Raw genomic sequence first — 17,410 nt, 5'->3', positions numbered from 1 at the left:
GTAATTTATTCATCAACTTATAATTCAACAGGAACCAAACAAAGCAGGTAAATCATGTTATTAAAGAACAGTTTGTAAGTTTCCAGCAGATGAAGAAAGGTTAGTAATTGTTGTATTGAGGAAAAATAGTTAAGTGTACTTACTGCAGGTACAGAGTAAAGCTGCTACCACGTTAAAGTTCATCATTGTGCGTACAGTAGGACTGCACCACTTTAATGTTGGTGACTGAACTGTGCTCCAGTGACAGTGGTCTCAGTGTAAAGAGGCGGGCTGTTCCTCTGTTGATCCAGTTTCTCAGAATGACAATGCTCTGAGGAAAATGGCTGCAAAATAACATCTGCAATGAGAATAGAACAAGGTTATTATCTAACGTTTGTACAAGTCTCTATAGCACAAGGAAGTATAATCTTTCTTTTGTCAGGAAACCTTATACAGTAGTTCCACTAATGACACATCCAATAGATGTTTTAACTGAAAGCTTTTATATTCAATGGACTGGTTGAGAAGTATCAGTGCAAAGAGATTTAACCCTGCTGTGTGCATTATGTTGTTGACAATATGCAGCAATAATGAGGTTCTCTGCTGATTTCGATATTTTCTATATCAGACATCTCTGAGTGTCTTATCATGCTTGTTTACACCATATTCACTTGCCACAGGAAAGATCATGAATAACTGCCAATATAGTATAACACAGACTGGTGTGGCCCACAGTTTTACATACTGATATCAAGAGTTGTAAGTGGTCAGTTTCAATGGTACGAGACGTTTACAAATCAACACCATGTTATTTGATTTGATCTCATACTCAAACAAATCCCTAAAAATATGTCAAAGCCAGTAAATGTAAAATCCTGTTCTCATCTAATAATGAAAAATACTAAAAATACTGGACCTTATCCTAAAAAAAAGATAGTTCCTTCATTCATTCATTCATAGTATTCAGAAATGTATTAGAATTGTAATTCCCATATTTTCACTAAATCAGACATTGAAATCTGAATTGTTTGGTATTTTTTAAACTGCTAAAGTTCATCTAAATGATGATCAACAAAATTAGCTTGTGCAGTGATGCTAATGTTAATGGTAAACTTTACAATAAGCTACAAAAAGTGCACATTGGCTTGTCTTTGCTTGATTATAACGTACACCCAATAGAAGCCGATAAAATGAATGTATCAGTAACAGCATTTTAAATCTTACCTGGACAGTGAGAATCACTGGATTCATGTTTGCAGTGCTCAGTAGGTTCAAATGTGAATATCAGTAGATGGATGGGACCTTCACCTACTGCAGGTTTGATGTGATCTATCATTTAGCCTTTAGCAGAGTAAATGTGTTGATTTGAAGCTGTGGAAGTGTCACAATGCTACAGGCATTTTTTCACAACAATGTAGAGAGGTGGGTTTGTGTGAGCGTGGAGCCTGATAAGTGTGACAGGTGATGAGGGGAGCAGTGACAGGGTTCGTGACTAACAGGATGCTCACTGATCTAGAGAGGTGTTCAGCACATGTACAAACTGTCTAGACAGACTGACTGAACCCGTTGATTTTAGCAGTGGAGCTCCACACTGGTGACTGAAAGTTGTCAGCTCAGCTTTGATTCATAGCGTGTTACTTTCACATTAAGAGCTTATTAAAACCACGAGAACAACCATAGTCTGCCATGAACAATATGTGCTGTGTTTATATGGGCAAGTTTCATTTTGACTGATTGGGGATTTATTCATAAACCCATAATTCAACTGGAACCAAACAGAGCAGGTAAATCATTTTATTAATGAACAGTTTGTAAGTTTGAGTTCCAGCAGTTTACTGAAGAAAGGTTAATAAGTGTTGTATTGAGAAAAAGGGGTTTATAAGTGTACTTACTGTAAAGCTGTTGCCAAGGTAAAGTTCATCATTGTGTGTACAGTAGGACTGCACCACTTCCACAATGGGGATCAACAGGCTTCTTCAACACAGTCAGATGGGGTGATGTCAAGTCAGTTTCACTTCCTAAGTGCACTTAGTTTTGTCAGAAGTCAAGTAGTAAGATGTGGGGCTTTAACTGCCCAACAAAACTGGTGTAAACGAGTGATGAGACTGAGGGAATGAAGGGTCTCCTGTCTTGGTTTGCCCAATGGACATTTCATTTTTGGACTCTTTGTTTGGATTTTTTTTTTTTTTTGTTGTGTTCATTTCCTGTTTTATTTTGACAGAGTTTCCTTGAGTGTCTCTTGTTGTCTTAACTTCCTGTCTTTATTCTGTTTCCCTCCAGTCTGATTGTCTGCCCCGCCCTAATGTATCTCACCTGTGCTCCATTGCTCTTGCCTCCCTCGTGTATTTAAGTCTCTGTCTTCCCCTCTGTCCATGTCATTCTGTTGCTCTCTGTTTCGCTCCAGTGTGTCCCAGTTGTCATCCAGTGCGAGTTCCTGCGTGCTTCTCCTGCTTGCCTTTGTGTCTCCTCATTTCTGGTTTTTGTTCCTGCCTGGGTTTTTTGGATTCTTGTTTTTGTGAGTTTCAGTTTTTGTTATTAAACATACTTTTTGCACCTAACCCTTTTGCTGTCTGCATCTTGGGTCCTACTATCTGATACTGACTTATGACCCTTCTCAGGGCAAAAGGTGAGCTCGGTCCAAACCCTTGGGTTAAGGAGGAAATCAGGTTCATGAGTGGCCATCTCTTTCATCCAAAATCCAAATCTAAAGGTATTTCCTGGGAATCTCAAAACCTAACCTAGAGGCTTCCAGAAGTGTGTTCTGAGGGTATACCTAGCATTTATGGTTTAGTTATTCACTGCTGCAGGCTTTATTTGACCAGATGCTGGTTTGTCTGCTTATTTCTTTTACGCTGTAATGTGGCACAATAACTATAGAATAACTCTCACAGAAATATTAGAAATAAAATAATCTTGATGAACCCAGTTCTCGACTGGGTTGCACACAACTTTAAAGTTCCCCTGCAGTTACTCTGTAAGGTATGTAAAAATACTCTCTGCTATGATCGGTATTTTGTTTACCATGGTTTTCCCCACTTAAAAAAGTAAGCAATTCTGAAACGGGGCTGGGAGCTTTGGGACGCTTACGTCATTGAGTAATTCGGGATCAGGCCTTGTGCCTTGCCCACAACCAAAGCTCGTTCTGGGTTGACAGGTGAAAGAGCAGAGACTATCAAGATGGTTAGAGGAGGAAACGTCAGAAACTCGGCCACGTTTGAGCCTCAGCCAGACGCCGACTCAGATGAGGAGTCTGTTGTGCACCAGATTGGCAACAAGCAGCTGCATCAGCACTGTAAGTGTAGTTAGCATCTTTCATTTGTTAGCTTACCTTCAGTCTAAGACGAGCATAGTTGTTTTAAAGCAACACGAAGGTAAATGGCTCTTAATAAAAGTCAGCAAGTAGATCAGTTCAGTCCTGGTACTGACTCGCTGCAGAGAATGAAAGGTGTTATCAAGGTAACCCTAACACCTCCAGGAGAATAAGAGTTGACCCAAACATTTCTCAGTGAAGTTTCAAACCAAATCTCCTGCAATACAATGAACACAAAAGTATCAAAAAGGGAAGATGCACAAGCTGAGATAAAATTCAACATTACAGCTCAGAACAATGCTCTTATTTCTAGCTGCTCATCAGAGTGGGACACAAGTGCTTCCAAACAGGCCCATGAAGAGATTGCCAGAGTTATAGTCTTCAAGCTGGTTTATGGAAATCCCTCAAGTAGCAGAGATGTTTCATGCCAAGTAAAAACTCAGAAATGGCATCAGTAACTGGTGGTAAAAATGAAGATATTCACCACAATATCCTAAATTTCCTTTTTCCTGCTGTTTCTATTGTTGAATGTGATGAAATGTAAACTTCAGTAAGACAAGTAGAAGACAAATCTGGCTGTCCAAGTGTGACTTTGCTCATTTGTTGCAAGTCTGGATGCAGATTTTACCAAATGAAGAGAAAAATACAGAAGTCAGTGAAAGCATTTTATAACATTCTGCATAAATATGAGATAATTACATTTCATCGGGTGACAAGGAAGATGGGAAAACTCAGAACATGTTTCACAGTGAGTTGCATTTGAAGTTGCTCTGATTCAGGAGAAACAAGAAAAAAAAAAACATTGAGTGTAAAGTCACAAAAAAAAAAACACTTTACATTGACTGAAATGTCTCTGCCATTAAAGTCCCAACTCTAATGCTGTTCATCATCACTGCTCTCAAAACAGCCACTGGTGGCCAGAGGCTATATTGCAGTAATGCGATAAAGTTAATTTTTTTCACCTGTTTATCATCAGGATTGCACAAAAATATACTTAGTTGATTTGCAGTGAACTTGATGGAGGGATGAGGCATGGGCCAAAGAAGAACATGTTATATTTTGGGGCAGCTACTGATCGTTTACTATGAATTAGATTTTTTTTTTTCTCAGGAGTCTGGTGTGTGTTGTTTGATATTGGACCTGGCAGAGGTTTGCACACCCTGAGTGTCGTTCCAGTTGGAACAGTGGTCTTATACCATCCAGTGATTTTGTTTCCTGTAACACAGACTCTGAGCGCCCTCTGAGTTGCCATCTGAATCACTGTCGCTGCTGCATAAAGGAGGAGTTTCCAGAGTCTTTCAGGTCAGAGTCCAGATTCTGCAAGAAAATGTCAGATTTTAACACAGATGAGCTTACCAGTGGCAATATAGTGACTGTTCATTCTGAGTTGAAGTGATTGAACTAACTTGTACAGTAACATACAACAAATCTTAAAAATGGATTCATCTATTATAATTGTGGATTTTCTTCTTCATCAGCAGCTCAGTGACAGAGGCAGGAAATCACATCTGACATTTGTTTGTACTGCTGCTTATTGCATCCAGACTGGTGGTCGTGACAGAGGACAGTTCAAAGATGATGGAGGACAGCCCTCAAACATTACCTGTCTGACGCTTCATTTTGACAACAAGGCCAATGATGATCTTGGTGAGAACAATAGTCACTCCACTCAGAATCACACTCACCAGGTTTGTTACTTCACAAGGCTCTTCTACAAGAAAGATGATCAGTTAGACTCTCTGCTTTTCTGTCGGACAATGATCAAACAACCACCCTTAAGGTGGAGATCTGGCTAACATTACCAGGGACAGATGACTTTATTCCATCAACTGACAAATTTTAATCAGCATATTAAATCAAGAAATTTTAGTTATCCTTTCACCATGAGGTTCACCACTGCTGTTACAGATGATGTTGACAGATATTTTTTTTTTTTTATGTGCAGTATTCCATCATAATTTGCCTTTGACAATGAAATGTGAAATGAGATGCATCCGTTTCTTTGTGTTTGTGCAGCTAAATGAAAATTTACAACCGTCTTACCTCGAACCTTTAAATATGTTGCACTGACGATTACTGAGTATTTGTTGAGGAAAAATCCACAAAAATACAGCCCAGAGTCAGACAAATCCACATGCTTCACTCTGAGAAAGACAGTGGAGATGTTGGATGTCGCTTCAAATTTGCCATTTTCAAATCCGCTACAGAATGAAGCAGGTGTAATAGAGTTGTACATTGAGGAAATACAACGGGGCTGAGTTCTGTTGACTAGTCTAAACCAGATTATCTGAGAGGGAGAGCTGGTAAAGTTGGAGCACAGCAGTGTTGCTTCTTCACCAGACTGGACCTCCACAGTCTGAAACTCAGAAGCTGAGACAGAGATCCCGCCTGAAACAAACAGCAGAGAGTAATTTCTCAGCTGATAATGCAACAAGCAGGTAAAAATGCCCATAAACCTCTGTAGTAGCAACTAAATTCAGTTTTACTAGTTATTAAATTGGACACATAAGTTAGGGGTGGAGAACATTTTGAGAGTAATTCAGTGCTGGTACTTACTGAGGCTGGAGAGAAGTAAAGCTGTTAGAGTAAAGATCATCTTTGTAAGTGCATCAGGTTGTCTTACTGCAACAGAGCTGAAACTAACTAAGCTTCAGGAAGGAGGTTTCATTAAAGAGGAAGGAGTTTTGTTTTTTTTTCTTTATATTTACCTTGTAAAGCTCTGACCACAAAACAACCCACAATACCACGTTGTTGTACGTGTGAGTGGGGTGTGCATAAGCAGCAACAATGTGACAGGAGGTATTTTCAACACGTCCTCCAGCCTGAGCAACCATACAGGTCGTTTCTTTTCAGCCCAACGATACAACATAAAGGAGAGTCTCCTCAAATAGCTCCTCTTAGGTGGCAGGCGTATTGGACTTTGGTTGGCATGGTTACAATAATAAACGCACTGACTGTATCGAGAGAGGTGTACCTACCTTCGTCACTATGGTTACTATAACAACGGTCATGGCTTGCTTAAGTTTAGCTACTAAAACTACTTGGTTAGGTTTAAGAAAAGATGGTGATTTGGGTTAAAATTAGGGCTGTCAATTGATTGAGACATGAAGCTAACGTTAGCATGTCTGACGTGTAATTATGAAGATGTCTGATGTCTTGGTGAGTTATTTTCCAACTCATTTGATCTTCACCAACGACGATTCAGGCTTTGGATTTAAACACTTTAGGTCTCCTGACACGCCCCTTCATGCAGACTGGAACCCTCCCCCTTTTGCTCCCATAGACATGACTTGCCATGAAGTATCTTGCTCCGCCATGTAAAATCTTTGTAGTGTCTGTGGCGGCTTGACAACAAGTAAGGGTGCGTCAAAGGGTCAAAATAGTAGCAGCCAAAGTTTCCAGAACGTAGCGCTCTAGAATCTTTGGTAACGGATCCAGTGACGGTGTAAAATAAAGATTAAATCTTTGGCAGCACGCGATTACCATGATTAAAGAAAAAAAAAAAAAGAGAAACGCATTATGCTCAGTCCTTAATCTCACTGCGATTAAAACATTAATGCTGACAGCCCTGTTATAATAAGTACTTCCTCAGTAAGTACTTCACAGTTACAATAACATATTCAAACGATCATGGATAATAGAAACAACAAAAACTGCTACTTTCACATGGGAATCAAAGGCCGCTTTCTTGTGTCATATTCCTGTGTTTTGTCCACCCATCCTTTCACCTCGACCTCCTCCTGACGTGGACTTTTTTGCTCTGTTTCATACTTCGCCTCACTCCTTCCTTTGCTCCTGTCATATTTACTATGACCAGATGATGTCACCAACAAAGCATAACTATGGGTCACAAACACAAACAACCTATGGGCTTGTTTTTTCCAGGAGACAAGTTTATTCTCTATAACAGCAACATTGTGTGCCCTCAATAATACATTACAGTTGGTTCTACTTTGCCATTTTTGTTCATTGTGTTAAATTACAGGAACAGGAACAGGAACAGCGACAGAATCAAGCTTTTTCGATATTGTGCCCCCACCCCTTTGACAGTTATAACGGCCGCTCAGTCTGATGAACCTCTTGCCATATACCTTCTTGACTGTTGTTTTTGCTTAGAAGGACACAGCTGTTCGGGACTCACCAAATAGAAGGAAAGAAGCCTGAGTATGTTGTCCACACTCGAAAGGGAGACTCTTTCTAACTTAAGGACCTTAAAGGTTCTGTAAATGATTGTCACAGCCACTAGATGGTACACTAGACCACCAGCATCTCAGACCCAAAAAAAAAAAGAAGAAAACTTCGTTGGCCTCCCTTTGGTTCTAAGCTCTCACCACAGTGTTATGAAGCCCAGTGAAAGTGGTCATTAAATGCACGAGAAGCAGCAGCAGCTCAAAGGGTTCTCCATCCTGGTAAAGCCGTTGCAGTATAGGCTCCAGAGTCGGACTGGGAAAGAAATTCAGCCTTGGACGTGTGCATAGCAGGCACACAGACAGGGCCACCAGGAAGTCCACCAGGATTGAAGCTGGTAGAAAATGTAGTATCTGCAGTGGAGGAAATTCTGGAGGTTAGCTTTCACCTGAACACTGTGCACTGCAGTGTTACATCTCGCATCTGTGTGGTGCCTGTGTGCTTATAAATGTGAGGGGGACCAATGGTTCAACAGGGAGGGACTCACATGCACTAACATGCACAAAAACAAAGAAGCAGAGGAGCTCTGATTACAACACTAATGAAGGGGGTGTGACGCTGTTCTCTGCTCAGGACGCCATTATCCAGGATATCTTTACATAGAAAACAGTCCTTTGCTGCTATTTCATTGTGTAAAATCTCATTTGCAGAACCTTTAACAATGTAAGTTGTGAGTCTAGTTAGCCCTAAACAATTTACATCCCAATTTCTTTCTGGATCACCATGGAGACAAGGGTTCCAGAGGGCATGTACAGCAGATGCCATCTGCCTGGACAGATGAGTGAAGCATTATAACTGTTTCACTTTAACTGTCTCAGTTTGAAGAGGAAGATGCTGTCATCTGGCTGTCCAAGGATGAGACTGCACAAGGCTTATTTTCTGCAAGCAGGGAGCTGATGTACTGTAAAAAGGTAAAAGAGTGAAATGAGCTGGAGGGAAGGTGACTGTGTGAGAGGAGATGGATTTACTAGTGTTTGTGTGACAGCTTTTGTTGCATGTGGTTTTATTGCAGAGAGCTGAAGGCCAGTCTTGTGGCTTTCGTTTTAGCTGATTCACAGAGTTCTCACCTCCTCCTCCTCCTCAGTGGAAAATTACAGGGGTGAGGGGGCACAACTTGCCCACATGTGCATGCAAACACAGCCTGGGCAGAGCTACTGCACTGTGTTTTTCATATACACATTCACATGTAACCACAACAACATACGCATTTATTAAATTCCAAAAAAGTCAGTATATTCAAATTGGGAAAATAAGTTTGTTTTTTTTTCCTGAGCCTTAATACAAATGTAGGTTAAACAAATTTAGTCTCAGAGCTCAGACCGCACTGTGCTGTCTCTGGCAACAACAACCTCACAACTCCTCCCTCTCTGCAGACTCCCCAAGAAGTAGAAGCCCACTCTATTGTCAGTGTTACACAGGAAACTGAGCAGGTTTTTACTGTAGATGCTTCTTTTTTAAACCTCAGTTGTCTGCACTATACAAAGAGGCATGCCTGACGCATGCATTGTCTGGGCATACCTTCACAGTGGTCAGGATGAAAATAAAAAGGGGTGTGGCTTGTCAAAGTAGTTCAATTACAGTGGAAAAGCAATGGTAAAATAAAAATAAAATGATTCCTTTCCTTGTATGGCCCCAAATAGTTTGTAGTTTCAGTAGTTAAATAAAATGGCAAAGTTATTTAACTATGTGGTCACTATGCACATGTTAATGTAGCTGAAAGTGTAAGCAAGCTACTGCAAAAAGGAAGGAGTGCAGAAAGGTGAAGATGTCCAGGCACAGAGCAGCAAGATGGAGGAGAGAGACTTTCAGCACAGGAAAGACAGGCAGCACAAAATCATTAGACAGGACAGGCTCAGAATTTAAGAGATTTGAGAGATTTAATACAAATACACTCATGAAAAGGTGTGTTTTAGTCTTGTTCCCTTTTCTTGTCCTTGTAGTCGACGCATTGACTGGTAGTTTGTGGTTGGTAATCGGTTCTCTGGCTCTGCTTGCCTATTAATAAAAGTCAACACATGTCACTGAGCTCCAGTTGCTTCCTGAGTCTATCTGGCAGCATCATAGATAACATGAGTTTCCACTTCTCTCTCTGATGCAGGTCTCCTGTGTCTGATTGTCTTTGAGAGGAGCCTCAGAGCTGCAGAGTTCAGGTCATCAGAGCCCAGATTCTGTAAAACAGTATTTAGAGTCACGTACTGTATAACACACACTGTTTTCAGAAACTAGCTCACTATCTATTAGGCCTGTGCTTCCTAGAGGAAAGTAAATATTTCAGGGCATCGAAGCATTTAGTGTTTCAAACACAGCACATATGAGTTTGTGTCATCATAGTTTAACTAACTTTATTTTAAAAAAGATGCTTCACCTTGTTTTTTTCAGGATGCAGTTCTTCATTTGCAGCTAAATGACAAAAGACAAAATGTCTGATTAGTATCACTGACCAGATACATTGCTGTGGACCTGTTTGTCACAACTTCACACCATGTACAACAAGATGTATAACAACTAACATATTCAGTAATGCAGTTATACAAGTTTCTCACTTTATAAGTCTGTAGTTCAAATGTTAACAAGTCATTAATACGAATAATGAGGATAACGATAAACATCTTCACTGGTCATGGGAAGTATTGCAAAATATATATATATATTTATATATATATATATATATATATATATAAAAAAATACCTTTCTTTAGTTTCCTGATTTTAACAACCAGAACAATGATGATCATTGCAAGTAAAACAGTCAGACCGCCCAGGATCAAACTCATCAGCTCTGGTTTTTCATCAGTCTTTCCTAAAAGAAAAATCATTTACTCCGATTAAATTTTCAATTCGGTCCCAGTCCAACAATCTGCAGAATGAGAGAAATCTTACTCTGAAACTCGCTGTCCTTCTCTTCATGAAATTGATCACTGCCTTTTTAAGGAAATAAAGTTGTCAGAAGAAATGTCCACAAAAAGGAACCAAAAGACAGAATCATTTACAGTGATCTTACCTTCAACATTTAAATGTATTGCGCTGAAAATCAAACGTCCACTTGTGTAAAATCCACAGAAATACAGTCCAGAGTCAGATAAATCCACTTGTTTGATTTTGAGAAAGATGCTGGAGTTGTTGGATGTCATTTCAACACTATTTTGATATCCATCACAATATGCAACATTGTCAGGTTTGACCTTAAGAGAGATACAGCTGACCTCGGTTCTGTTGACCAGCCTGAGCCAGAATGCCACAGTGTAAACTTTGTCAGTCTTGGAGCACAGCAGTGTGACTTCTTCACCAGACTGGACCTCCACAGTCTGAGACTGAGACACTGAGACAGAGATCCAGCCTGAAACAAACAGCAGACACAACAAGAGATTTATCTCTGAGTGTATTCAGCTATAATTCAGCTCTAATTTACAAGTTTAAACTCTGGTGTTTCCCTGGTTACATCACCTGATGCTGAGAATAATGAGTTTATAATGAAGTAAGAAATAAAGCTGTTATCAAGGTGAAGCTCCTCATTTCAATTTCCAGACAACAAATGTAACGTAAACAAACTTAAAAAATATGAAGTAACTGTTTGAATTCTGATGGGTTAGAGTTACCATCATTGTAAATGTAAGTTACAGTAATTCAGTCTCTGTACTCACTGAAGCTGCAGAGAAGTAAAGCTGTTATCAAGGTGAAGGTCTTCATGGTGCGTATGACTGCAGCGCTGCAATGTGTGTAACTGACCTGTGTAGTAAGGGTGCTGTCAATGTCAAGAGGTGGGGTGTGCTAGCATGCAGAGAAAAGCAGAAGTTGAGCAGCATCTCAGTCTCTTCATCTTCAGACCATGTGATTTGACAATAGTTCTATGGCGTGTTTTCATATATTTAGTAGCTATTATACAAATTAAAGTGTAAATCATCTGATTCAACAAGAGATGTATTTGTTTTACCATAATATGGTTTATAATACCTCTAAATAATATTAACAATAAAATAAGTTGTAATTCTGGTGGGTCAAAGAGGTCAGCAGAGTTACAGTGCAGATGATGGTGAGAGGAACTCAGTTCCAGTATCTGTCGAGGCTGCAGACAATTAAAGCTGTTACAAAGGTAAAGTTCATTATTGCACAGCTCTGAAATTTCTGGAACTGAACTGTTCTCCAAGGTGGGGGCTCTTTACATATATAGGTGAGGTACTATTGTACTAATTAACCATAGCTAAACAATGCTGCTTCAAGGATCTTTCACAAGTTTGATGAAGTTTATGAAATCTGACCTTTGACAACAGGAGCAGTAGCATAATAAAAAAAAAATCACATTTGTTCATGAATTTTGAACAGGTGCTTTGCATGAAGGCCTTTGTTGTGTGTGGTTCTGGAGAGAGAGCTGATGACCAAGCTTCCCCTACTTGACACCTCACTAATGATACAGATATGTCACTGATACAGACAGTGCTGTTTGTTCCTGCAGTGGAGTGATGGGCAGGAGGGGTTGAAATATTTTCATGCCTCCGTGCCAGTGACAGGAATAACATTTTGAGTTATCCGTCCATCCGTCCGCCCGTATGTCTATCTGTCCGTCCATCCAGCTGATTTTCGTGGACATGGTATCTCAGTAAAGACTTGATGGAACTTGTTTAAATTTGGCATAAAGGTTTATTTGGACTAAAGGGTGAAATGATTAGGTTTTGGTGGTTCAAAGGTCAAGGTCATGATGACCTCGCAAAATGTGGTTTTGGCCTTTTGAATGCAATATCTCTATAATGCATTGAGGGAATTTCTTCAAATTTGGTAAAAATGTTCACCTGGACCCAAGGACAAACTGATTATGTTCTGCTCGCTAAAGCTCAAACGTCAAAGGTTCATGGTGACCTCAGATTATGTTTTTGGCCTTATGAGTGTGGTATCTCAATAACGCCCTGAAGGAATTTATTCAAATTTGGCACAAATGTCCACTTGGACTCAAGGACGAACTGATTGGATTTTGGTTGTTAAAGGTTATGGTGACCTCATGGTTTTGGCCTTGTGAACAAAATATCTCTTTCGTGCTTTGAAGGATTTTCTTCAAATTTGGTACACACACATTCAGGTTTTGATGGTAAAAGTTCAAGGTCAGTGTGACCTCACAAAACACTTTTTAGCCATTACTCAAAACCTCACACAGCAATTATGACATAATTTCACAAATGGTTATTATTTTATATGCCTCTGGATAAACGGGGATGTAATCTGAAACTAGTCTGGGTCACAGAGGCATACAACTACGAGGTGGTAATTCTAGCAGAATCTAAAAAGATTCCTGTGAAGATTCTGTGGGACTTGGCTGCCTCACAGTCTTTACTTCTGGATGAAATGCTGCTATTCGGTAATCAGTCTGCTGTGGGTTCTGATATTCCAGGTTTGGGTTTTGGTATGAAGGATGTTGGTGTGCCTCTGCATAAAATCTGTGTGGAATCTGACCTCATGTCAGGCGAAGTGGTTGTTAGATTGTGTCCTGGGTTCCCGATTAAAGGGGTTGATATTATAATGGGGAATGATTTGGCTGGTGGAAAAGTGCTAGTCAAGTGACACAGATTCCTTTCAGAAAGTTTTCGGATGAGCTAGTCCAGAAATTTCTGAAGGTTTTTTTGGCTTGTGCCGTTACTCGATCTGTGTATAAACAGAAGAAGAATGACATTGATTTGAGTGATGGGTTTTCTTTGTGAGCCTAGTTAGGCATGTTCATTTTAGGTAGTGTAGAGAATCATGAGTCCAGCGCAAAATCTTTTTTCCAGATTAAAGATGTGCCTCTGTCTTGTGATGAGATGGTTGTGGGGCAAAGATATGATGCTACTTTGTTTCCTTTGCTTGAAGCTGCAGTAGCTGATGAGAAGGTTGTGTCTTTGCCAACCAGCCTTTTTTGTGAGGGATGGTTTATTCATGCGTAAATGGACACCGTTGGGCACCTCAGCTGCCAGTGAATGGCGTGTTGTGACTCAGATTGTGATCCCACGTCAATATTGAATGGAAATTTTGAGTCTGGTGCATGATAATCCTCTTGCTGGGCACTTGGGTATTAAGAAAATGTACCATTGTATTTTGCACCACTTCTTTTGGCCTAGGTTAAATAGGGATGTCGTGTGTTATTGCATATCTTATCGTACCTGTCAGGTAGCCAGGAAGCCAAATCCCACAATCCCTCCTGCACCACTGTATCCCATTCCAGTAGTGGGTGAACACTTGAACGCGTTTGGGTATGTATGGTATGTATGTAACGTCAGGTTAAAACTGTGCTGTGTATGTGAAACTGCCAGTGGTAATCTGAGAGCAGTGCAGGCTAGAATGAAGGTGTGGTTCAATTGAAAATACTAAGAGCAGAACATTTTCACCTGGTGATAAGGTTTTGGTGTTGCTGCCGATTCCTGGATCCAGGTGAGAGGTAAGGTAAGACTGCTGTGACCTCTGTGGCTCTGTCTGGTGCTGAAGTTGTTGCGCCACTTGTCAGTTTTGTAATAGGGAGAGCCTTGAGGGAGTTGTCCAGTGCTGAAGTGAGTGACGGATGCTGTCTGTAGCCTTGACACATGGAGGGTTATCAAACTCTGAGGTCTTGCGAAGTTTTCCATCTTGCCTGTCTCATCTCTCCAAATCACAGTGTTTGGATTTGGTCAAGTTAATTGAATCACACAAGGCGTTGTTTGCAGATTTTCCCTCTCAGACACACTTGTTGACACATGATATTGATGTGGGTGACACACAACCTAATAAACAGCATCCTTAATGTGTTGACCCAGACAATCGTAATCGTTTTAAGCAGAAGATTGAGTACATGGTGCAGCATGGGATTTCTGAACCCACCTGTAGTGTAGTGTTTACTTGTGGATAAATGTAATGGTGGAGATCGCTTTTGTACAGACTTCAGAAAAGTGAACATTGTGATGAAACCCAACGGTTATCCTCTCCCATGGATGGAGGATTGTTTGGATTGTGTTGATGGGGTGATGTTTGTGGCAAAGTTAGATTTGCTAAAATGCTATTGGCAGGTCCCGTTGGCACTCCTGATGACTTTCTTCAATACAAGGTTTTGGTCTTTGGTATACGTAATGTGTCGTCCACCTTTCAGCGTTTGATGAATGTTTGGCATTTTGTGAGGCATATCTTGATGATCTGGTTGTCTGTCCTGAGTCATGGGTTCAGCAAGTAGGGCATCTGCATACAATGTTTTGTCATCTGGAGGAAGCAAGTTTGACAGTAAACTTGTCTACATGTAAGTTTGGGCAGGCGAACGTGACCTACCTTGGGGAGTTGGTGGTGGAGGTCAGGTTCGTCCTGTTCAGGCAGAAGTGAAAAGAAGTGTAACTTTTCTGGTTCCAACCACCCAAGCAAGGGTTTGGGGTTTGTTGTTTCTTTTGTTGTACTGATGGGTGTGGTAGTCCCATTTTCGTGGTTTTGTTTTTGGTTAGATTAGAGCTGGGCTCTTTTTTTTCAGGGTAGAGGGAAGGTCCTTTCCAATGTTGTGCTCATAAAATGCAGTAAATCTGTGTGACTTCCTGGTGGAATGAAGTCCTGAACGATTGTGTGACCTCTATGTTACAGAGGAAGTCACTGGTCACTACTTTGTTCTTCCTACAGAGTTAGCTGTTTCATGCTAACTCCTCTGTAGCTCCTGTTGTTTGTATGGTAGCAGCTGGTACTAAATTCACTTGTTCACTCTGGGTTTAACCATAAGCAGGCACTTGGGTCGGTGCTGTTGAGTAAATGGAAAATGGACTTGCACTTGTAAAACACTCTTCTAGTCTTCTGACCACTCAAAGTACTATACAGTACTTGCCACATTCACCCATTCACTCAAACATTCGTACATCACACTCTTACACACTCATACACTGATGGAGCAGCCATCAGGGGCAACGTGGGGTTCAGTATCTTGCCAAAGGACAATTTGAGACGTGGCCTGGAGGAGCCAGGGATCAAACCACCGACCTTCTAATTATTGGCTGACCTGTTCTACCTCCTGAGCCAGAGCCTTGCCAGAGCTGTTGAGGAAGAGTGAAGTGGAGGAGTCTGCTGTGAGCAGGCCTGTAGGAAGCGAGATGAGAAGAGGTGTTGTTTCAAGCCAGGGAGAGAAGAGAGTTTCAGGTAGCAGCAGTGCTAACCTGGTGCTGAGAGCCTTGCTGCACTCACAGTGAGGGCCAGAGAGGATGGTGGGAACAAAGGGGCAACAGTTGGTTTTGTTGTCTGGTGACAACCTGCATCACATGTCACAAACTGACCAATACTCACTGGTCAGGAAGATGTCTGGGTGAGGTCATCCCCAGGTGTGTAGAGTGAAGAATTATGTACAATGGAGGTCAAATGGCCTCTGTTTGTTCTGTGGAACAAAAGAACATGTCTCCTCCATCTTGAAAGGACTGAATCCCAACATGTAGATGTTAGTTCTCTCTCTGTGGTTTAGTCATTACTCCAGTCATTATTTTTTCAGTGAGTAATAAGTAATGTGTAACTGACATCTTGAAAGAGAAGACAGACTATATGTCTCAGTGGAAATGGATAGGAAGTGCATCTGCTGTAGTTTTGCTGTGATCTGTCATGTGTTAACCATGTACAGCCTGGAGCAGAGTGACTGGTTTTCATATGAGGCTATAAAAGTATCACACTCCTTCAGACATCTTTTCACAAGTTTGTACATGTTTATACACAATGTGAAGTTAAACAAGTGGTGTGAGTTTGTCAGAAGTGTGAAGACACACAAACAGATATCTCACTAATGCACACAGTGCTGCTTGTAACCACAGTGCAGAGTGGAACACTGAGTATGTGGGAATATGTTTGTATTGTAGAAAACAAGGTTTCTTTGTCCTGTTGCTATATAAATACTGTGAAAGAATCAACATGCTTAATCCATGGAGAAACGCACACAACTCATATTTAGAAACTTATATTAAAAGTAATGAATTCTGTGATGTCACAAATATATAGTGACCGCCCTCAGCTATGCTTCCAGCACATAAACCAATATCAGCTTTTTCCTTTTTGTTGTTTTAACTCTAACACCGAGCAGTTGTTCTGTCACTGAGAGAGCAAATTACAAAACAGAAAAATGTGGAGAAAGCTCTGCACAACCGTTGGGTGTCAGGAAGCTAATATGTCATTACACAGCCTTCCCATGGATGATAATATTAGAGACCTATATTAAGCATTTTAATCTGAATTTGACTCTGTTTGGCTCATTTCAGTGATGAATGACCATCACCATTTGCATTTAACCATGTGTTTTACCAAGCTACAGTAGACGGCTGAAATCTGTTCCCTGTGGTTGTCTTCTCAGAAGAGATCCTCAGTGACCAACACAAATTGCACTGATCTTGTCAGTTGTTGCTACTTTCCATTCTAAACAACTCGAAACTTAAACCATCTGATGCATCAGAGCCATTGTTACAGAGTTTGGCTGCATCAGTGTCATTCTGCTGTAGGAGTTTGGAAGATGCTGATGCACCATGTGAAGATAAAGTAGTGGTGTGAACATCATGTTGAAGTTCATATTTCTCAGTGATACAGAAAATGTGTACAGTGATGGGCTGCTCATACAGGATATTCATGGAAAGATTTTAATGTACTTTATTCTTAATTCAGACATTCAGCATATTGTTATACACATCCACAGTTAAAACATCCTGATACTGTATTGATGCACTATGTTCAATACAGAGAAATACAGAGGACACTAGTTGATAAACCAGAAATGCAGAAGAAAGATTGTTATCATTGTTTTTTTTACCCATGCTCAGACCACACTGTGCTGTCTCTTCCTGTCAAACAAGTGATGTGTATCTCACTCACTCCTCCTCCTCTGCTGCAACACCAATCATATTCTTCTGGACACAAGACAGTCTTCATAGGACCTTCACTGCAAAATGAAAGAGTAATGGTGACCCCCCCCCCCCCCCCCCCCCCCCCCAACACCCACTACTCTCATAC

The 17,410-nt window shown here is 40.7% G+C and overlaps 1 protein-coding gene across 1 annotated transcript; it reads right to left on the bottom strand.

Moving 5' to 3' along the window:
* Positions 1-3,941: 3,941 nt before the first annotated feature.
* LOC139621445 (T-cell surface glycoprotein CD8 beta chain-like) lies at positions 3,942-6,409 on the bottom strand. Its single transcript, XM_071477964.1, has 4 exons — positions 5,846-6,409; positions 5,333-5,677; positions 4,893-5,000; positions 3,942-4,606 (listed from the first exon to the last, which is right to left on the bottom strand). Exons 1-4 carry the CDS (start codon positions 5,883-5,885, stop codon positions 4,593-4,595), a joined length of 507 nt encoding a protein of 168 aa, XP_071334065.1. The 5' UTR covers positions 5,886-6,409; the 3' UTR covers positions 3,942-4,592.
* Between the last annotated feature and the right edge of the window lie 11,001 nt (positions 6,410-17,410).

This window comes from Trachinotus anak, unplaced genomic scaffold, assembly GCF_046630095.1.
Source record: "Trachinotus anak isolate AG129_WGS33_773 ecotype Australia unplaced genomic scaffold, CSIRO_AGI_Tana_v1 ptg000005l, whole genome shotgun sequence".
Classification (NCBI taxonomy): domain Eukaryota; kingdom Metazoa; phylum Chordata; class Actinopteri; order Carangiformes; family Carangidae; genus Trachinotus; species Trachinotus anak.
Note: the sequence above shows the minus strand (reverse complement) of the source record. Positions and strands in the feature narration are given on the sequence as shown.